Source organism: Lepidochelys kempii, chromosome 5 (genome assembly GCF_965140285.1).
Source record: "Lepidochelys kempii isolate rLepKem1 chromosome 5, rLepKem1.hap1, whole genome shotgun sequence".
In the NCBI taxonomy this organism is placed as follows: domain Eukaryota; kingdom Metazoa; phylum Chordata; order Testudines; family Cheloniidae; genus Lepidochelys; species Lepidochelys kempii.
The window spans coordinates 30,310,092-30,332,460 of record NC_136384.1 but is presented as its reverse complement, the minus strand read 5'-3'; the positions used below and the strand labels follow the sequence as shown (position 1 = coordinate 30,332,460).

The window sequence follows — 22,369 nt, the reverse complement described above, 5'->3', positions numbered from 1 at the left end:
CACACGTGGAGAAGCCAAAAGGACCAAGCAGGAGATGGTGGTGGTGGGATTTGGTTTTCAAGGCCTGTAGTACAAAACCCATCGTACTATACCGAAGCACTGAAGCCTTCCAGCACAAAATGTGAAATTCACCCCTTGCAAAGGGCCAGCTCAAGGACTTTAGTTCTCCAAATAGGAACTGGGTGAGATTTGTGTGTGTCTAGGATTGGTCCACACTCAGTTGCATACCGATTCAACTATTTTGGTTGCAGCGGGAGGAGAGGGGTTATGTCCTGGTTCCAAGTCCACAGAAGGATAACATAGGGTAAGTGCTGGCATGGTGGAGAGAAAGTGGTACTTCCTTACCACAATCCTAGTTCCTGGCAGCCCAGCCTGCGAGTAAGAAGCCAGGATAAGGAAGAGTATCCAGCTCTCTTACAGAGTAGTGAAGAGCGAAGGCCAATCTATCCCTTCCCCCTTTATATAAAACGTTAATGAGGGCATAAACCATAATATGATGCATTTATATAGCGTATTTCATTTGAGAATCTAAATGCACTTCATTTGATATAACATTTAACTAATAAAATCCATATAAAATTGAAAACAATATCTTAGAAATGCCTGAGAAAATAGGAGCTTCTTAGTATGACTTGAAGTTCAATAAATGCAGGTTCTAGCAGATCTGTGAGGTAAGGAACTCACTGTGCATCCCCTCTCCACAATCCCCTCCCATTTGAGCCAAAGGAGTTTAGCTCATAGTAACATTTAGAACTGTGCGAATAATGGATTTTTGGCAATTCTGAAAATTCAGAAAAAAAAATCAGTTCAGGTTGAATGAAAACCAAAATGTTTTCAGAATTTTCATTGAATTGGAAGTCAGAAACATTTTGTTTTGGGCCTTTTTAATAAAATGCAAAGGAATTCAAAAAACAGAGGAGGAGATGGTGGTGGTGTCCTTATAACCAACAGCCCTGTGGTTAGGGCATTCACCTGGGAGGAGGGGGAATATCCATGTTCCATCCCTGCTCCAATGAATATATGGCATAAGGAGTACAATGTCACTTCCATCAATAGGCCTAAATCCCCTTGTGAATGTAGCCTGAAAAATCAAAATGTTCCTTTTTGATGTTGAAATGGTTTGTTTCAACAGTCCCAATTTTTTTTTTATTTTAGCTGGAACAATTTGCCAAAATGTATATGATTTTTCAAAACTTTTTAAATCGATCCCTTATCTATATTTTTCAGCGAAAAAAAATTTCGTCTGAAAAATTCTGCCCTGCTTTAGTAGCATTATATACTTTTTGCCTCAACATCTTGTTTAGAGATGGGTAAACAGCTAAACTAAATGGACACTGTCCAGTTAAATTTAGCTCCAAAATGTTGTAAAAAGCTTATTTTTGGAGAAACTAAATCCAAGATTAATTAAAATATTTCGAAAAACTACTAAACAAGTTTTTTGTTTTTTAAAGCAAATAGTTATTTCCTTGCAACTTTAGCAACCCAAATTATTGTAACATTACATTAGTGCCTTAGATCCTGAAACTGGCCTTAAATAAAACTGTACTCTCTCCATTTTCCAAGCTGAGAGAATTGTAATAAGTAAAGGAACTGTAAATACAGTAGAACCTCAGAGTGACAAACATCTTGGGAATGGAGGTTGTTCATAACTCTGAAATGTTTGTAACTGAACAGAATGTTCTGGTTGTTCTTTCAAAAGTTTACAACTGACCATTGACTTAATACAGCATTGAAGCTTTACTATGCAGAACAAAAATGCTACTTTCCCTTTATTAGTTTACGCTTAACACAGTACTGTACTGTATTTGCTTTTTTTTTTTTTGGTCTCTGCTGCTGCCTGATTGCATACTTCTGGTTCCAAATGAGGTGTGCAGTTGACTGGTCAGTTCACAACTGTGGTGTTCATAACTCTGAGGTTTTACTGTAATCATATTAGCTTTATACTTTTTTCAGTGTGAATAAACTCGGCAGCTATTTGCAATAAGTAACTTTTTTGCCCTTTTTTTAAATGTGTATTTTTATCCTCATCATGTCTTTTCAATCCAAGAATGAAGTTGTGCAGTCTTGATTCCAGTCCCTGCTACTACCACAAGACCATACTTTTCCCCTATATTTATTGGCAGCAAAGTTTAAGCATAGGGCAAATATTTTAAAATAAATATTGATATTGAAAACCCTGCTTCTAGTCTGCAGTGTCACGAAGCTTTTTTTTTTTTTTTTTTTAAATAAAGCAAAGTAATACAGTAAGTCTATACTACTACTGTAAGTACTATAGGCCTATGTCTGCTCTCCACTATGCTGAATGTTAAGGAACATGTTATCTGGTGAGGAAAAGGCCCTTTTGAGGGGATAGGAAGGAAACAGCAGCTTCCCTTCATGTTCCTCAAGCTTGCAGAAACTCCTGTGTGAATTCCAGAATGGGAAGTAGGGGTGGCTGTCATGGGCTTCCTTCTCATAAGGAGAGAGAAACTGCATAGCTAAAGGGAAGATTACAGCAGTACTCAAAGAATGGGAAGGCAGAGAAGGTCCTCCCGAGAGCAGTGAGAAGGGAAAGGCACCCAAGGGTTGTGCTCTGTTTTTCTCACATCTGCTCAGGCTTGCAAGCCATGTCCCCTGACACAAAGTTCCAGCACACAGAGTTTGAGGCTCAATTTTACCCTTTATGGTTTCCATCCCACCCTCATTGGAGGAGATTACAGACTTTGGGAAGAAGAAGTGGATGAGGACTCTACAGCTTCTACTCAGGTTCCAGGAGGAGAAGAAACAGCTCCGCACAATATTGACAACCAAGCCTGGCAAGAATCTTCCTCAGATAATGTATTCCATGTTTCTAGAAGATGAATGAAAAATCTGCATGCTTACCTGATTTCAAGTGCTTTAATGGCTTCTAACATCTGTAGATACTCAGCTGCTTTCCAAACATCATTTGCTTCTTCTTCACCTTGGACCATTAATTTTGCTGTGTAGGTGAACTCAATTAAGTGTCGAAATGCCATATTACTTACACCTGTTTAGAAGAAAATATACATTTTTTTTTGCAGTTCTTCAGATTTTAGTTGTTACATTTTACAAGTATAAGTAGTAAATTTTGCTTACAAATCTTTTACCATTTAGATTTTTGTTCACAATGTCCTGCTTATTGGCTTTTGCAGATCACCTTCATGAGATGTTCTCATAGGCTTTAGAAAGTCTACTGCTGCATGCAGCTTCTTCAGGTTTGTGCCATGTTTTAATAGTAGAACTATGTGTCCCATAATATAAAACATATCATCTTTATCACTGGAAAGGCTGCTAGTCCCCTTCTGCTAAAGTGGCTAGTACTGAAGTTTAGAGAGACAGCAGTCTCCATCGTGTTTCTACTGCCACTGAAAAAAGCCTCTACTCAAAATTGTTCCTTCAGATGTTATCTTTGAAAGAAGCTGCCTTCTGGTGGCATTAGCTACCTCACAACCACCATGGAGCTAGGTCTTGACAAGGAGATTAGTACCACTAAAGCCCGCATATCAATCTGTATCACTAACATTACAGAAATATAAGTATTTTGGTCATACAAGTCATATCAACAGGTTACCTTCTATCTCTACCAACGGCTCCTGAGTGAAATCTTGGAAGAATTTGTAGAAGAACTGGCTGCAGGCAGCAAGGACAGCCTTATGAGCTTTGAAATGGTGACCTAAAAGGAAAGAGATAAAAATCAAATGTTTTAAGTCAACATACACTTGCTCATGCTAGATGCTAATGGGTTCAGAATAAAGGAAGCTATAGAATTCAGTACATGAAGACATTGTAGCAGAGTGCAATCTGAGCCTGCCCTTTGTTGCATAGCATGCTACTGCAGACAGACATTTTCCTGGGCCTTCACTTCTGGTTCCAATTACCAGAATATGTAGGTATGAATGATGAGTATTAGGATACATCAAAACCAAAGGACTGTTTACATGTGGGACCATTTTTGCTTGGTAACTAAGAGTCCAAACACACCAAAGCTAGGCAGCCTCCTCCCTTCAGAGTGCTCAGGTGAGTGAAAAAGGGGTGTGTGTGTGTTGGGGGGGGGGAGACAAGGAAAAAACCCTAAACTGAATACTTCACTATAAAGCCCTAATCCTAATAGAAAAGGACTGGGCTATAGGCAGGGAATTCACCAAAAGAAAGATGGTAGAAAAACAAAACAAAGAAGTCTTAGTTCTTTGGTAACAGAGAATTATCTCCACCTGGTAGGGACAGGAAAAGAACTGAGTTTAAGCAGACCGTCCTTTTTAAGATGGGAAATGAGGTCACAAGAGCTTTGCTATTTCCCCCGTTCTGTCCACATCTGCTGATGGTGAGCGTAAGTCTTCTTGCCTAGGCTGGTTTAAACAAAGCATTAAGAAATTCAATTTTGAATTTCTGTTTTGCTGTGAACACTAGTAAACAAACACCACTATTATTTAATGTTGCTGACTATTTCAGCATAACAACTGAAAATTAGGGAAAGGTTCCATCTTCTACATCATTCAGGATGAAAGTCTTCTTGGAATTTGTAGTACTTCTATATAAAACTGGAAGACATTAGTTTGTGTTCTGCCCAGATTGAGAATAAAATACATTGATTCTTTATTTTCAGTTGTCTGACCTATGGCAATCAAAATGAAGAATTCCAAAGCATCTGTGTATCAGCTAATTTGGTATGACAGTACGTACCATCTACAATCAGAGTGATGTCTGTAAATTGATCCTGCTCACGCTGTTCATTCAGTCTGTCCAAAATAACTTTATAATGTTCTGGGAATTCTTGAATGCATTCCATCGTTTCTTCAGCTTCCATAGTGAATGGACTAGTCTACAAAAGATTATTAATGAAGTAAGAATACTGCAGTACTCAACGTTTAACATCTTCAGTACGCCATACAAAAAAATTAACTAATTAGCATAATGCTTTAATTAAATTCAGCGTTTAAAAAAGGGCCATGAAATAGAGTAATGTGATTGTTAATAACTATACTAAATTAGATCAACAATAGGTGTACCTCAATTTAGCTAACAGGAGGTGCTAGAGTAAAACAAAAAAGAAACATGGCTTTATTATAGACAGAGACTAAAATTTTTGCAAGCCTACTTCTTTATTCTATAAATTGGAAAGAATTTTGCCTCCCTCAAAGCAATCAGAAATGGTGGAAACATAACTAATTATTGCAATTTCAACAAAAATTTGGCAAGATAATATCAGCATCTTGATACGGTTACTTTGAGGAACGCTGCTAACCCATTTGATGACAGAATGGCTCTTCAATACTCTCACAGATTAAGTTAATTTTCTATTCAGTGAAGAGAAGATGTTTAAAGAAGGTAGAGGAATGAAGGAAGTAGGTATCCACCAAGGAAGTGTTTCTTCACCTATGAGTTCAGGGGAGTTGCAAAGGAGTGAAAATTTTGTTACTATCTAAAGCAAAGAAAATCTCATTCCCCTAGTTCCCGCACAACCTTTCCCTTCAGGATCGACTAGTCACTGTCAACCTCTCAAAACACACACACACAAATAAATCATACAGGCTTATCTGAAACTTTTATAGTAAGTGGAAGAGGGCTGTGAAAGTTTTTGACTTTAAGAGATTACCACCAGAAAAAATCACGAAAAATCTACCCTAAAACATGGACAACGGATGTTAATCTGCTGGGTATGCGTTAATACCTTTGGAGAGACAGTCCAGATAATTACAACTGCAAGCATTTCACTCAAATAAAGAAGAATTTTGCCTAAGTTCAGATCTGCATGGCAGTACCCATCTCTGATGTTCTATTCCCCCTACAGGTGTGGCTCTCACACAGAGGTCAATAGGAGCTCTTCATATGTTAGAAGTATAAAATCCTTGTGCTCAATTCAACCAGGTGAATCTGACAGGAGACTCTCCTTCTTAAGTCCCTTAAGGCTCTATTTAAGCAGAAGTATTCTGTGGGGGTACAGCAGCGAAGAAATTTGGAATAAGACTTTGCACCTAACCTAGGGCTTTTCTGAGTTGTGGAACTGTATAAAATGGAGTTCAGAAGAAGACTCCCACTACTGAAGGATGTCGAAAAGAAAGCCCTCTGCTGCAGACCCAAACTTTCTTTGGAAGTAAATCTGAACAATGCAAGAGCTTAATGTCTTTTGAGTGAACTTAATTTAGCTCAAAGAACAATTGGTTCCAGACAAAGACGACAAAGAAAGGGTTGAATGTATCTTTATACCTTTTCTCCTGCTTGCGGTAGGGTGCCAGGCAATAGTCACATCAAAGATGTTTCCTTCATGAAATTTCATATCTATAGTTAGTGATTAATCTGTACTTAGGTACTAAGTACGTGGAGGAATAGCACGTGGGAGAACAACAGAAGAGAGAGTATCTTACATTAAATTAGAGATGCATTGCCAGCTGCATTATCATGGTGGCTGCAGTAACAGAAGCGTATGGTGTGGGTGCACGAAGTGGAAATCCACGGAGTTCCATGAAAGATTAGAACAAAGTCTTCATAATTAATCTAACTGCCTGGTTTTCCTCAACCAGAATCAGAGAGCCTCCTCCTTTGAACATGAGCCGATCCCTTGAACCTATCCACTACTATCCATCTGACATTACCAAGCTTGCTAACTCTCAGGTCTACACTAAGAAGATAGAGTCAGCTCAGCTACACATCTTAGGGGTGCAAAAAATTTATACCCAAGTTACAGAGTTAAGCCAACCTAACCCCCCTTGTAGACAGCACTAGGTCAACGGAAATTTTTTCCTATTGACCTAGCTAATGCCTCTAGGTGAGGCAGATTACCTGTTGTAGTGGTTCTCAAACTTTTGTATTAGTGAGCTCTTTCACACAGCAAGTCTCTGAGTGTGACCCCCACCCTATATTTATATTTATTATAAATAAAATATATATTTAAAATATTTAGCACTATTATAAATGCTGGAGGCAAAGCGGGGTTGGGCGCTGACAGATCGTGATCCCCTATGTAATAACCTTGTGACCCCCTGAGGGGTCATGACCCCCAGTTTGAGAACTATTGCAACAGGAGAACCCCTCCCATTGACACAGGTAGTGTCTACACTGAAGTGCTGTAGCTTTTCAAGCGTAGACAAGACCTCATATGTGGCTGTTGGAGGTAAGGAAGTATTTAACATGCTTGTGTCTTGGATTGGTGTGGGGTGGAAATAAAAAGGTGGAGTGGAAGCCTGGGGAAAAAACTCTATTGTTATGATAAGGAGACATTTTGTCTCTAGGCATAGGATTAGATTTTACAGATGCCAAGTTGGTGGAAAGCTGTTGCTATCCTATTTCTCCATAGAACAGATCCCTCCTTGGGTTGTTGTTTGTTTGTTTGTTTGTATGTTTGTTTAAGGAAAATGCCCTATTTAGAATATGTCCAACTCACCAAACAGAAAAAATAAAAATGCTTGCCTAAAGAAATCTATTTCTGTTTGCCATCACTATGTCTACTATAAGAAGTAGAAACTAAGATACATAATAAATAGACAGGCAACTTGGAATTACAGGTAAAATTCCCTAAGGATTCTGCTAATATAAAATCAAAGGAAAACCCCCCCAAATCCCAGCTCTTATAACTTCCATATATTCAAAAGCAGTTTAACCTCCAGAAATTCCTTTTTCCAAACTTTTCCTCATTGCTGCATTTTCCTCATCCATGGAGTAACAGTACAAGCCTCAACGGTTAAGAATCAGTCTGACAAGTAAACTCCATACTTCCATTACTAGTTCTCAGAGTTGTCAGGAGTGCCCCAATTCCTGTGAATTACATAAGCCAGGTGATCACACTCACACCTTATGAAGGATTTATTTCCATGGGTTGAAATGCATTTGATAGCAAGCGTTAACTTATCATAAAGTAATACAATGTTTTGAAATTATTTTGGAAAAAAGACTTGGATTATTCCTAATCCTCATTAACAATGTGTCTGTTGTGGCTTTCATAAATCATTGTGTGTCTCACAGGTAAACTCAAAAACATAGCAGACAGAATCCTGAAAAGATTTAGATAAACTAATAAGAGTGACCTTTATCCTGAAAGATCCCAAATGCCAAATGATACCAGTGAAATGCTACCTCCGAGTTGAAGCACAGTGACACTATATCAAGCACACAGCAAAACAACAAAACTTTGGAATACGAAATGAAGTATTCAGTGTACCAATAGGGGAAAACACTGAATTGAGGTAGACAAAATTAATGATCAAAGCTGAAATTTTGGCAGGACACCAAAGATACCATATTTATTCTCCAAACAGCAGTTTTTCTTGTTAGATCATAGTCTAACAGAAATGGAATTAACTGACAGGGTGAAATTATCATTCATTTTTCCAAGGTAGAGGGGTGGGAATATACAACTAAAATGCTAGCTAAAGCTAAAACTAAAATTATGCTCTTTGTCCCCACTCCTGTGAAAGGAAGTACAGATAATCAGCAAAACTCAGCTCATACATTACAAAAAAGAAAAAAGTGTGAATTTAGTTTATGTGAGAGGTGTCAGGTTGATAGTCCTGGAAGTCAAAAGCCATTGATTTATCCAAAGAACATGTCCAGTAAGCATAGTGGGAGTGAAAGCTACCCCTCACATCAGGCAGACTACTTCTCAGAGTAAGAGATTAGTCCATTCTCCATGCCCCTTCAATCCTTACAAACTGCTGACACTGCCAGTAAGGGTGCCAACTAGTGCCAATTGTGACAGTGGTTTTTGTGACACAAATATTTTCCAGACTCAAAGGAGACAATGGAGAACCTATAAAAACTAAGTAATGGTGCTAAAAATATCCTATTTCTATACAGCTTGGGGTGTCTATGTAGTAAATGGAGATTATTCTAGGGCAGAGGTGGGCAAACTACGGCCTGCGGGCCATATCCAGCCCGCAGGACAGTCCTGCCCGGCTCTTGAGCTCCCAGTCGGGGAGGCTAGCCCCCGGCCCCTCCCCCGCTGTCCCCCTTCTGCCGTAGCCATGCCGCCCGCGCTCTGGCCCGCCGCACTGCTGGGCAGCACGGGCGGCGTGGCTGTGAGCTCCTGCCACTCTGAGTGGCATGGTAAGGGAGCAGGGAGCTGGGGCGTGTTGGATAAGGGGCAAGGGGTTCCAGAGGGCAGTCACGGGACAGGGAGCGGTTGCATAGGGGGTGGGGTCCCGGGGGGTTGGATGTGTCAGGGGTTCTGAGGGGGACAGTCGGGGGCAGGAAGTGGGAGGAGGTGGATGGGGGCAGGGGCCAGGCTGTTTGGGGAGGCACAGCCTTCCCTACCTGGCCCTCCATACAGTTTCACACCCCGATGTGGCCCTCAGGCCAAAAAATTGCCCACCCCTGTTTTAGGGTGCAGCTCTCTGTCTTCCTGCCAGCTGCAGTTGCATCTCTAATTCTATGACTCAAGTGCTTAAGATTCCCTCTCACTGTTTATTAAAATGCAGCAGTGTATATTACACAGGGATTACACCTTACTCTCTCTGTTATCTCAGAAATTGAAATTAGTTCCAATTAGTGAGGCTGCCGCTACAAGGCTTTGAAGTTTGCAGGTCAAACTACCAGGAGTCTCCTTGGGCCTTATACATTGCACTACATATGCAGCTAATAAAGATTTAAATTAGCCTATTTGATATACGGTGCATATCAGTGCTTCCTGCTACAAAACACATGATGGAATCTTTAATGACTCTTCTCTATCACCTCCAGAAGCCTCTCCAGCAGCGCAGTATCTCCTCAACAAAGCTGCATGGTGTTGAGTACTGACTCCAAAGCACGTTGTTGTGTACGGACTCCTCTACTACTCTGAGTTGTAGTTGATACTCAGAGTATCAACTACTCAGAGTATCAGCTACTCTGTTTCCCCACCCAAGTTTTCCTAGGAAGTCTCCCAAACAAGTACCTACTGCTTAACTTGTATGATCTGATCAAATCTCACCACAAAGTAGTAGGACTGAAGATCTTTTGTAGTAACTGGTAGTTCAAATCCACCTCAGAATAACGTAAGTAAATACTTATAGTCAAATATATATGTGCTGTTGTAAATTTATAAACACTTTTATTATTAATTATTATTATTATTATTATTTACTACTACTACTAGAAACCCTAGTCATGGATCAGGACCTCATTGTGCTAGGTACAGTACAAACAGAACAGACAATTCCTGCTCCAAAGAATTCAATCTAAGTTTAAAAGAAGAGCCAAAAGATGGATGCAGACAGATGGGGAAACAGAAGGAAACAATATTGGTCAGCATGATAGACGGGTCTCACACCCACAGGCATCATGGAAAAGGAGAGACTTAAGGAGGGTTTTGAAGGACAATGGAGTAACTTTGCACATGGATCTGGGAAGCTCTTTCAAGTGTAAGGGGCAGCATCGGAGAAAGCACAGCGATTCTTGTTTGAAAATTTAGCAAGTGGGCAATATAGGTTGGCATCATGGGTCAATTGGAGGAGGAAGCTGACAGCTTGATAAGTGAATAAGAAATGGTCCCTTTGCTGTACTCAGATAACAGGTAATATAACCCCTTTTTAACACCATTGCTCCCTTACTTCTGTGCATATTTTACTACTTCCAGAGAACACAAGAGTAATGTCTTATGTTTGGCCTGAGTGGACAGTAATGACAACGTTCTTTTCCTCATATGGAATCAGATCACTATTATAACTCATTTGGATTTTTTTTTATCTTTATAGTTGCAGGTCGGCAGAGATTTACAAACTGAAAAAAATGCAGTGATGGGAACAAATGCAGCGGCACAGGACCCAGCAAACAGAGCTGTAAACGGGGGAATTTGAGTGGGAGTTCTGTTGGGGAGTTTTGGGGGGGAAAACGAGGAAAACCAGGCAGAGGAACAGACAGGCGAGTGAAGGGAGTGTGTGGTGGTCTGGCAGCGTTTTGGTGCTCGTTGGGGGTTTGTTTTGCTGTGGGTGGTAGTGTTTTGGTTTGGTCTGTGTTTCCCAGACTAACAGGACTTAGGTGAGAAGGCTATGACAGACACAGAGGCAGCAGTGGTAGTGACCCAAGCAGTGGAAGACACAATGAAGATGACTGGATGTGGAAGCTGTGGCATGTACATGATCCTGGAGGGGGGACCTGAAAAGTGTTTCGTCTGCATGAAGTGCCGCCTGATAGAGCTGATAGAAGAAAAGATCCGAGGATTGGAAATGGAGGTGGAAACTCTGGTTGAGTTTAGAAGGGGGTTCGAGCAGATGATGGAGCAAAGACATGAAAGGCTGAAGGGAAAAGCTCAGACTTGCAGATGGAAGCAGGACCAAAGAGCTCTGAAGGGAGACTGCTGGGTGAGGAAAGTGGAAGCATGTGACTAAGAGAACCAGGCAAAGGAAAAGACGAGCTAGTGAAGGAGAAAGAGTTCAGGAATAGGTTTGAGGAGTTGGAAAATGAAGAAGGGGCACAGCAGGGGTCACTGAAGGTGAGAGGGCAAGGAAGAAGAGAGCAGCTAGTCCTATAGGAAGAGGGGAAGAGGCAATGGAGATAACACCAAATATGAGCCCCAGGAGGATACAGGATGGGTTGCAGAGGATTGCAAGGGAAAATAGGAATCGAGAGGACTTGCAGCCAGAGGGAACAGGGGATAGAGCAGAGAATCGCACCATCACCAGGAAAAGGCAGGTCTACATGACTAGGGACTCCTTACTGAGAAGAACAGACAGGCCTGTAACCAGAGCTGATCCAGAGAACAGAAGGGTGTGCTGTCTGCTGGGTGCTAAGATACGGGATGTGGGCCCGAGGCTGAAGAGGATCCTAACGGGACCGGGAAAGAATCGACTGATTGTCCTTAATGTGGGAACAAATGATATGGCTAGATTCTCGCTGGAACGTCTCAAGGGAGATTATGCCAGGCTGGGGAAGACGCTTAAGGAAATCGAGGTTCAAGTGATCTCTTGTGGGATTCTGCCTGTTCCCAGAGAACTGCAACAAAGGTGTGACAAGATTATGATGATCAACAGATGGCTCAGGCCGTGATGCTATAAGGAGGGCTTTGGGATGTATGGCCACTGGGAGGAATTCATGGACAGAGGACTGTTCTCTTGGGATGGACTTCACCTGAGTAGGGAGGGAAATAGACTTCTAGGATGGAGACTGGCACAACTGATTAAGAGAGCTTTAAACTTGGAATTTGGGAGAGATGGTTGGGAGATGTCTAGGTAATCTCCACGCCGGATTTTAACATCAAGAGAGAAGAAAACCAAGTAAGAAGGGATACAGCCGTGGGTAGGAGAATGGACATCAGGAGGAAGGGTAGTGTAGATACCAGTCTAATAGGTGATACTGGCATTAGAATGTCTGTGCCTAATCAGGTAAAGAATGTGAGCGAAGCCAAACAGCAAAAATTAAGATGTTTGTACACCAGTGCGAGGAGCCTGGGTAACAAAATGGAGGAACTAGAGCTATTGATGCAGGAAGTGAAACCAGATATTATACGGATAACAGAAACATGGTGGAATAGTCGTCATGACAGGAGAACAGGTATTGAAGGAAGGTATTGAAGGTGCTGTTTAGGAAAGAGAAATAAAGGCAAAGGTGGCGGAGTAGCATTGTATATCAATGATGAGGTAGACTGTAAAGAAATAAGAAGTGATGGAATGGGTAAGAGTCTGTCTGGGCAAAAATCACATTGGGGAAGAAAGCTACTAGAGCCTTCCCTGGGACAGTGCTTGGGGTGTTCTATAGACCACTGAGATCTGATTTGGATATGGATGGAGACCTCTTTAAATGTTTTTAATGAAGTAAATACTAATGGGAATTGTGTGATCATGGGAGACTTTAACTTCCCAGATATAGACTGGAGGACAAGTGCTAGTAACAATAATAGGGCTCAGATTCTCCTAGATGCGATAGCTGATGGATTCCTTTACCACGTAGTTGCTGAACCAACAGGAGGGGTTGCCATTTTAGATTTGCCATTTTAGATTTGGTTTTGGTGAGTAGTGAGGACCTCATAGAAGAAATGGTTATAGGGGACAACCTTGGTTTGAGCAATCATGAGCTAATTCATTTCAAACTAAATGGAAGGATAAACAAAAACAGATCTGTGACTAAGGTTTTTGATTTCAAAAGGGCTAACTTTAAAAAATTAAGGAAATTAGTTAGGGAAGTGGATTGGACTGAAGAACGTATGGATCTAAAGGCGGAGGAGGCCTCGATTTACTTCAAGTTAAAGCTGCAGAAACTATCAGAAGCCTGCATCCCAAGAAAGGGGGAAAAATTTATAGGCAGGAGTTGTAGACCAAGATGGATGAGCAAGCATCTCAGAGAGGTGATTAAGAAAAAAGAGAAAGCCCACAAGGAGTGGAAGATGGGAGGGATCAGCAAGGAAAGCTACCTTATTGAGGTCAGAACATGTAGGGATAAAGTGAGAAAGGCTAAAAGTCAAGTAGAGTTGGACCTTGCAAAGGGAATTAAAACCAATAGTAAAAAGTTCTATAGCCATATAAATAAGAAGTAAACAAAGAAAGAAGAAGTGGAACCGCTAAACACTGAGGATGGAGTGGAGGTTAAGAATAATCTAGGCATGGCCCAATATCTAAACAAATACTTTGCTTCAATCTTTAATAAAGCTAATGATGATCTTAGGGATAATGGTAGCATGACCAATGGGAATGAGGATATGGAAATAGATATTACCACATCTGAGGCAGAAGCCAAACTCGAACAGCTTAATGGGACTAAATCAGGGGGCCCCAGATAATCTTCATCCCAGAATATTAAAGGAACTGGCACATGAAATTGCAAGCCCATTAGCAAGAATTTTTAATGAATCTGTAAACTCAGGGGTTGTACCGTATGATTGAAGAATTGCTAACACAGTTCCGATTTTTAAGAAAGGGAAAAAAAGTGATCTGGGTAACCTCAGGCCTGTTAGTTTGACATCTGTAGTATGCAAGGTCTTGGAAAAAAATTAAGGACACTGAGGTCAATGGTAATTGGAACAAAATACAACATGGTTTTACAAAAGGTAGATCATGCCAAACCGACCTGATCTTCTTCTTTGAGAAGGTAACAGATTTTTTAGACAAAGGAATCGCAGTGGATCTAATTTACCTCGATTTCAGTAAGGCATTTGATATGGTTCCACATGGGGAATTATTAGCTAAATTGGAAAAGATGGGGATCAGTATGAAAATTGAAAGGTGGATAAGGAATTGGTTACAGGGGAGACTACAGTGGGTCATACTGAAAGGTGAACTGTCAGGCTGGAGGGAGGTTACCAGTGGAGTTCCTCAGGGATTAGTTTTGGGACCAATCTTTTTATTACTGACCTTGGCACAAAAAGTGGGAATGTGCTAATAAAGTTTGAGGATGACACAAAGCTGGGAGGTATTCCCAATGCAGAGGAGGACCGGGACATCATACAGGAAGATCTGGATGACCTTGTAAACTGGAGTAATAGGATGAAATTAAATAGTGAAAAGTGCAAGGTCATGCATTTAGGGATTAACAACAAGAATTTTTGTTATAAGCTTGGGACGCATTATTTGGAAGTAACAGAGGAGGAGAAAGACCTCGGATTATTGGTTGATCACAGGATAACTATGAGCCGCCAATGTGATATGGCCTTAAGAAAAGCTAGAGAGGGTTGGGATGCATCAGGCAAGGTATTTCCAGTAGAGATAAGGAGGTGTTAGTACCATTTTAAAAGGCACTGGTGAGACCTCATCTGGAACACTGTGTGCAGTTCTGGTCTCCCATGTTTAAGAAGGATGAATTCAAACTGGAACAGGTACAGAGAAGGGCTACTAGGACAATCCGAAGAATGGAAAACCTGTCTTATGAAAGGAGACTCAAGGAGCTTGGCTTGTTTAGTCTAACCAAAAGAAGGCTGAGGGGAGATATGATTGCTCTCTATAAATATATCAGAGGGATAAATGCCACGGAGGGAGAGGAATTATTTAAGCTCAGTACCAATGTGGACACAAGAACAAATGGATATAAACTGGCCACCAGGAAGTTTAGACTTGAAATTAGACGAAGATTTCTAACCATCAGAGGAGTGAAGTTCTGGAACAGCCTTCCAAGGGAAGCAGTGGGGGCAAAAGACCTATCTGGCTTCAAGATTAAACTCGATAAGTTTATGGAGGAGATGGTATGATGAGATAACATGATGTTGGCAATTAATTGATCTTTAACTATTCATGGTAAATAGGCCCTATGGCCTGTGATGGGATGTTAAATGGGGTGGAATCTGAGTTACTACAGAGAATTTTTTCCTGGGTATCTGGCTGGTGAATCTTGTCCACATGCTCAGAGTTCAGCTGATTGCCATATTTGGGGTCGGGAAGGTATTTTCCTCCAGGGGGGTCAGATTGGAAGAGGCCCTAGGGGTTTTTCGCCTTCCTCTGCAGCATGGAGCATGGGTCACTTGCTGGAGGATTCTCTGCACCTTGAAGTCTTTAAACCATGATTTGAGGACTTCAAGAGCTCAGACATAGGTGAGAGGTTTATCGCAGGGGTGGGTGAGATTCTGTGGCCTGCTTTGTGCAGGTCAGACTAGACGACCATAATGGTCCCTTCTGACCTTAAAGTCTATGATTCCATGAAATTAATTCCTGCCATAAGCAATCTCAGCTCCACTGAAACTAATGGAGTTTCACCAACCTAGATCAGCAGTGAATTTACCTCAAAGGAACCATGCTTCACTGCATGCTTTGGAAGGTTCTTGTCCATTACATGCTGCACCATGTTTTTCTCTTGTGGAAGTTCAAGCTATATGAAAAATATCCCCAAGTGACACCAAAGTGCAAAAATGCAGAACATATGTAAAGAATCCCCAGAAACAAAGAACAGTAATTGTTCTCCAGAATGGGGGGTAAGAGGTAGAATGCCTCCTATGTTCAAAAATGTCTGAAAGCCCCAAAGAACTTTCCAAACTGGACTTATCCACAGCTCATTTTTCTGAAGGCAAATTCTCTAAATCACAGAAGAACAGAGCTTTGTATATTTCACTTCATTCCCTAAGACTCATAGTTTTAGAATATTTATACGCTAAAGTGGAATAAAAAAAATAAAAATAAAAAAAAATCCAAAGAACAAATCTCTCAATAAATTGAAAGATAGGAGGACAGCATTATTACAAGAAATAGTTGAAACTCAATGTTTTGATCGGGAGTCTCAAACTCAATTTACCTTAGGGCCAGTGCCAATCTTCAAATCCTCCCAGCAGGCCAATAATGTCACTCTTGCTGCCCAGAACCTGGACCCCCAAAACTCCACCCCCGCACCTGCCTAAGGCTCTGGGAGGGAGTTTGGGTGGGGAGGAGGTCTGGGAGGGAATTTCGGTACAGAAGGAGTGAGAGATTGGGCTCTGGGAGGGAGTTTGGGTGGGGGAGGGGGTCTGGGGTGCAGGCTCTGGGCTGGAGATTGGGTGCTGGGTGCAGGCTCTGGGCTGGGACAGGGGGTGGGGCTGCAGGGGGGGTTGAGGTTGCAGGCTCTGGGAGGGAGGAGGGGTGGGAGAGGTTGTGTGGGAAGGCGGTGCAGGCTCTGGGAGGGAGTTTGGGGGCTGGAGGGGGTACGTGGGGAGGGGGTGCAGGCTCTGAGAGGGGGTTGGAGGGTGCAGCGCTTACCTGGGGCTCTAAGGCAGGGCCGGGTGGGGGGCCTCCATGCACTGCTGCCTCCAGGCACCACCCCCAAAGTGTCCCATTAGCCGCAGGAAGCGGCTGGCAACCACATGGAGCAAGCTGGCAGGAAGCCACTCAACTCCCTTGCCAGTGGTGGGCAGGGTCCCGGACCATTGCAAATCGCCCAGGGGACGGGGGGGGGGGGGGCGAGTGGGAGCGCCCAGGGCGGCAGGTGGGGCCAAGGGAGAGACTTGGCCCCAAAACTGCTGAAACCCCGCGGGCCACATTGCGGAGGTTCTTGGGCCGCAGGTGGCCCTCGGGCCGGGAGTTTGAGACCCCTGGTTTAGCTACTACAGGAATATAAGCAATCTATAAATACACATAGGTAGGAACTGCTAAAATAAAAGTCACAGAAGTAATGATGGCAGGATAAATCAGTTTGTGATCACTAAATAAAGATGTAGCCTGTTATGTTATCTATTAGCTCAAAAGCCAGGATACATGTGCAGCATTAATCAAGTTGTCAGCAATAACAAAGGTTTCAGAGTAGCAGCCGTGTTAGGCTGTATTCGCAAAAAGAAAAGGAGTACTTGTGGCACCTTAGAGACTAACCAATTTATTTGAGCATAAGCTTTCGTGAGCTACAGCTCACTTCATTGGATGCTGTAGCTCACAAAAGCTTATGCTCAAATAAATTGGTTAGTCTCAAAGGTGCCACAAGTACTCCTTTTCTTTTAGCAATAAGAAAATATTTTTTAATCATAGATCTATTTGAACTTCTGTCATTCACCAAGAGCTGTATGCTAATCAACAGAAAGGAAACATTGCACCAAACTGCCCAGTGTATGCTGTCACAATGGCAAAGAACCGTGTCAAGCTAACCTAGAACAGTTTACTGCAGCCATCCTCTACTTTATGGAAACATACAGCTCATGTAAGCATAGGATGACCAGATATCAAGTGTGAAAAATCAGGATGGGGGGGTAATAGGTGCCTATATAAGAAAAGGCCCCAAAAATCGGAACATCTGGTCACCCTACGTAAGCACCATGACTCTGAGCTCATTGTTCCATCCTCATCCGAGCATAGTATGTGGCTCAATTCCAGAAGACAGGTCAAGCATTATCATATGCAAGGCCATATTCCCTCCTGCAAACCCTTAAGAAAGCACATGGTAGTGTGCAATGCATTACAGTCTCCTCTGCAGCACTGTGCCAAGACACGACACTCATCCTCTCTCTATGGTGCATTCATTCAAGGCAAACTAGATCATATCCCTTCCATGACATGAGTCAGCTCCTTTTTTCAGCATCTCCCCAAGAGATATTTTTCTCTCTGCATCATCATCTGCCATTAGATTTGGTAATTCACTATGTTCCCTTTCGTATTGTCCCATTGCAGCAGGGATGGAACATGGTGAAGTGGAAGAGGACACATAATGTTCCGTTCTGCGTGGCAACCCCACAGCATGGATGGAGCATGAGACAGGGTGGGATGTGTTAGGTCCCCATGGCGTTGTGACCCTGCAGCAGGGACGCAGTACAGTGACTGCCTAGCAGGAATGGAGCAAGGTGGAGCAGGACACGTCTCACGCCCTCCACGTCGTGACCACCCCCAGAAGCACGGCGGGGTGGGTAGTGTCCCGTCCCCTCTGCGTCCCCTGCAGCATGGAGCACAGTGGGGGTGGGCACGTGGCGCCCCCTGCCTTACGCCCAGCAGGTCCAGGCGGGGCTGCCACGTGCCCAAAGAGCGCAGCTTCTCCGGGTTCGAACCTCAGCGCCCCAGCCCAAGCTGGTCACATGACCTCAACTCTCGACCCCAATAGGGAAAACTTGCTGCCAATCAAATACACTCCAGCCAATTGCAAGGAAGTGGGTGACACCAAGGCAGGACACGAGCCAATGGACGTTCGCTAAGAGCCAGACGCTAGGGAAGGCGGAAGGCCTAGACGTGTGGCGCGCCCGCGGGTGTCGGATAACTCGGCGACAGAACAACGGGCTACCAGGCTGCTACGAGCGGGGACTTGGCGCGGCCAGGCCCCCACCGTGAGGCGGGCGGAAGGAACAGCCTGAGCCAGGCACCTGGCGGCGCCTCGGGCCCTGTAATCGTTATTACGTCATCAAAGCGCGCATTAAATCGATCCCTTTTCAATCCCCCTCCCGGCCGGGGTCGCACCCCGGAGACGCGCGCGCCCCGACGGGGGAAGGACGTTGCGCCTGGTACTCACCGCGAGGAGCCTCTCGCCTCGTCTCGCCGGCTCTGCCGCTTCCTGCTCCCCCAGCTCGCCGAAAAGCGGGGAGGGCGCCGGCCAATCGCGACTCGCATTCCCGGCCTGCACCGCGTACCGGAAGTGACGGCACGGTGACCTTTAGCACCACAGGGCGCTTGGGTCCAACTGACCCGGGGGACGCTGGGAGTCGTAGTCTCCGTCAGGAATGGCGTGGCGCGGCGCGTTGCATTCTGGGGGGAGCCGCGGGATGGGCTCTCCAAGTTCGGGCGTACTCTACCGCGGCTGCCGAAGCGGGAGCTCGGCCCGCGCTGTGCCGGGGGTCTCCGCTCTGCGGAAGCGGGGCGGCGGCTAGAAGTGCCCCAGAGGCTGCTGTCTGCTCCCTAGCGAGGGCCCACGTGTCTCATCCCAGGGCACAGTGCCGGTTCTAGTCCCACTCGACCAGGCCTCCGGCCTGCTGCTCGGGTCGCAGGCTTGACACTGCCGAAAACCTTCCCCGTGATCAGTATTTCCAGCTTGTTTCAAGTGTCCTGCTCTGAAGTTTTTTACCTTTAATTTTGTTTTGCCACCCCGCCCGCCCCCCCTTCAGGCCAGGGTAGGGGCGGGGCAAGGCAGGGGGCTAGTCTCCCCAAGTTTGCCGGCCGGCCGGCCATGATCCTGCTACCAACACGGGCATCTGTGCCTAATCCTCCCCCTGTAGCACCACGCCCATTAACAGCACATCCTTCCTCCAGGAGAAGGAGGTTTTAGTCGAGGTGCGTCTACTACGAGCCTTGTTGACAAAGCTTGTCTGCACTTTAAAATGTTGCAGCAGTGCAGCTGCAGGGCTTCGTTCTTCATCTCCACGAGAAGTGGTAGCTTGGGCTCCTGTCAACCTAGTGCCTGGTGTCTGTGCCTGGTGTTAGGTTGGTTTAGCTGTCGCTCAGACGTGGATTTTTCACGCCCCTGAGTGATGTACTTATATCAACCTAATTTCCTAGTATAGACCAGGCCTTAGATGACTCAAAAGGATATAACATTTCAATGCCCAGGAGGGGGAAAAACGAGACGACAATGTCACAATTTTAGGGTAAGAACATGTGTATTACCATTTTCCCCTCCAGGAGTGCCCAGTTGGGTCTCAAGCCTCCAGCAGTCACTTGCCTCTCAGCAGGGACCTATGTTCCAGTCCTTTCTGACTGGGGTTTAAGGGCTGCACAGCCCCCCTCCCACACACTGTGAAAGCCTCAGGAAGCTAGTCTGCTAAAGACCAGCTCTGGGATGTGCTTTTTCTGAGGACAATGACCAGTGTAGGTCAGCCATTACAAGTTACCACACAGCTCTTCCAGAGCAAAGTATATTTATTCATACAGAGAAAACATAAATACAATAAAAAGTTCTTGCACTCTTACTAAACATACCAGAAATCACGCAACTTCCACGTGGGGAATCTGGGAAGCCAACACCCCTTCGAGCTCTTCAGTGTTGAGGTCTGCTTAAGACCAAAGGTCCTGTCTGCTGAATCAAAAGACTGCAAGTCAGTTCCAGGTCATCCTATTATACCAAAAGCCTTTTTTTTTTGTTTCCTAGTTTTGGAAAACCCAGTCTGAACCAGTATATATAAACTACTCCAAAGGGTGGTGCTTCTCTTGAGTTGTTTAATAATCCCTGTGGCATTGCAGTAATCCTCCCCCGTGGAGTAGAACACAGTCATATACAAATAATTCATAAATGTACTGCAGTGGTCCCCGAAGCTACTGCACCGGATTGCAATATCACAGGCACTATCAACACCAATCAACCAACCTTCCTATACCCTGTCACAATCCCAGCAATGTGAAACTAGCTATTAATGCCGCATGTCTAGGATATTAGCAAAAAAGGAGCACATTCATAAGCTTTCCCACAGACTTGTGACTATTATGACAGGTTCGTATGTGCTCACTTGCAAAATTGATGTTACTGAGCTCATCTTTAATGGCCAGTTGGCTGTTGCTCCTTTCCCAAGGGCCATAGCTGCCTGGGCTCCCTTATCTTGGGGCTCCGCTTCTCGTTCATAGATGGAATAACTGCTTGTACTTTAACTGTGTGTGTTAGTGAACAAATCCTACTAACAGCAAACAAAATGAAAATTCAGTGAAATTCAATTGAATATTTTTAAATAGTCCTTGGCAAAACCTGCATTCCTAGGTATTCAAAGCTTCCAGCAGCTGTTCAATAGCTTGTTTTGTTTATAACATAAAAACACAGAATGGCTGCCGTAGCTTTATTTGTGCCAATTAATTGTAATTTAATGTCAAATTAATAACCTTCAGTAGGAGAGATGCAATTCCTGGCACTGTACTGGGAAAAATGTGAAACCAGCAATAGTTCAACCATAAGGAAATGATTTTATGGCCTCTGATCATTTCCAGATGATCAAATTATTGTATACAATTTGTGACTGCAACTAAATTGACACTGGTACTTTACAAATAGCTTCTCATAAAGTAGGATTCAGTTTTGAAAAGCACCCCATTATTTTGTATATGTCATTTCCACATTATACATATACATGTACAAACAAAGAAAAACAATTCAGTCTTTCTGGAAATGACTTAACAAATGTAGTTGCTTTCCTGAGTAATTAGAAATGACATAAAATACAGCAGCTAAATAAATGTGTTTGCTTTTTTCCCACTTACCTTTCTGTGGCTGTTGATGTTTTAAAACAAATTTACCCTGTCTTATGGTTACAGGCCTACCTAGTACCTTCTCTAGTCTATCAGAGTGCTTAGGGTTGCCACCTTTCTAATTGTTCATAACTGGACCCCTGAGGTCCCACTTCCTGCCCCACCTTTTCTCCAAGGCTGCGTTCCTGCTTCGCCTCTTCCCTCAAGGGTCCGCCCTTCTCTGTCTCTTCTCCCAAGGTCCTGCCCCCATTGCTCGCTCCTCTTCTGCCCTCGCTTGCTGGATTGTCTCCACCTCCCTTCCCCAGCTCCCGCTAGGTTCCCTCTGCTCTGGGGCTGGGACGGGAGCGGCTGCAGCCTGACAAGGAGCTTGCCTGCAATAGGAAGCAGCCCCAGCTGAGCAGGGGCTGGCACAGGTTAATGACCTCGTGCCCACCCCTCAGTAACCGGGCTTTTGGTCTGGTCAATACATCTGACCAGACACTGGCAGGTCCCATTTTCGACCAGACTTTTTTCTTCAAGAAATTTCCGGTAAAAAAACGGGCATCTGGCAACCCTAAAATGGCACCCGGACACAAGCCATTGGACTGTCCAGGTAAATAAAAAATTAGACTGTCAGGGTAAAACCTGGACAGGTGGTAACCCTACTCAGGCCTTATGCCTTTGTCTGTCCTAAGGTGGAAGCCCACGATTCTCCCATCTGACATCGGACTCTGGATCAACTGTGCTTCCCTAACAGGTTCAATTGGATTTGGTATCTATGGTTCTTCCCTTCAGGATTCGGTAACCAGCAGTGAATACTGTGACCAGACAGCATTCATAAACCAAAGTATTGATTAATGTAACCCTTCTGCCCGTCAGAGTTGGCAGCAACAAGGGCCGGGTTCAATATCTAGGGGTTCCATTCCAATAACACAATGCAAACCGGCTCGAGCCCCCACCCAGTGACC

The 22,369-nt window shown here is 43.9% G+C and overlaps 1 protein-coding gene across 4 annotated transcripts in view; it reads right to left on the bottom strand.

Annotated features, from left to right (window-relative positions):
• The window catches only part of ZNF131 (zinc finger protein 131), a 40,786-nt gene extending 21,902 nt beyond the window's left edge, over positions 1–18,884 (bottom strand). For 2 of the 4 annotated variants that reach the window (XM_073343864.2, XM_073343867.2), the window contains exons 1-4: positions 18,772–18,884; positions 4,681–4,819; positions 3,572–3,673; positions 2,863–3,007 (exon numbers count right to left, since the gene is read on the bottom strand). In XM_073343864.2, coding sequence (XP_073199965.1) covers positions 2,863–3,007; positions 3,572–3,673; positions 4,681–4,804 — 371 coding nt within the window. In that variant the 5' untranslated portion in view covers positions 4,805–4,819; positions 18,772–18,884. Of the gene's footprint in view, positions 1–2,862; positions 3,008–3,571; positions 3,674–4,680; positions 4,820–7,595; positions 7,750–18,771 lie in introns of all 4 variants that reach the window. The other 2 variants (XM_073343866.2, XM_073343868.2) reach the window with 2 other exon arrangements.
• Positions 18,885–22,369: the final 3,485 nt, after the last annotated feature.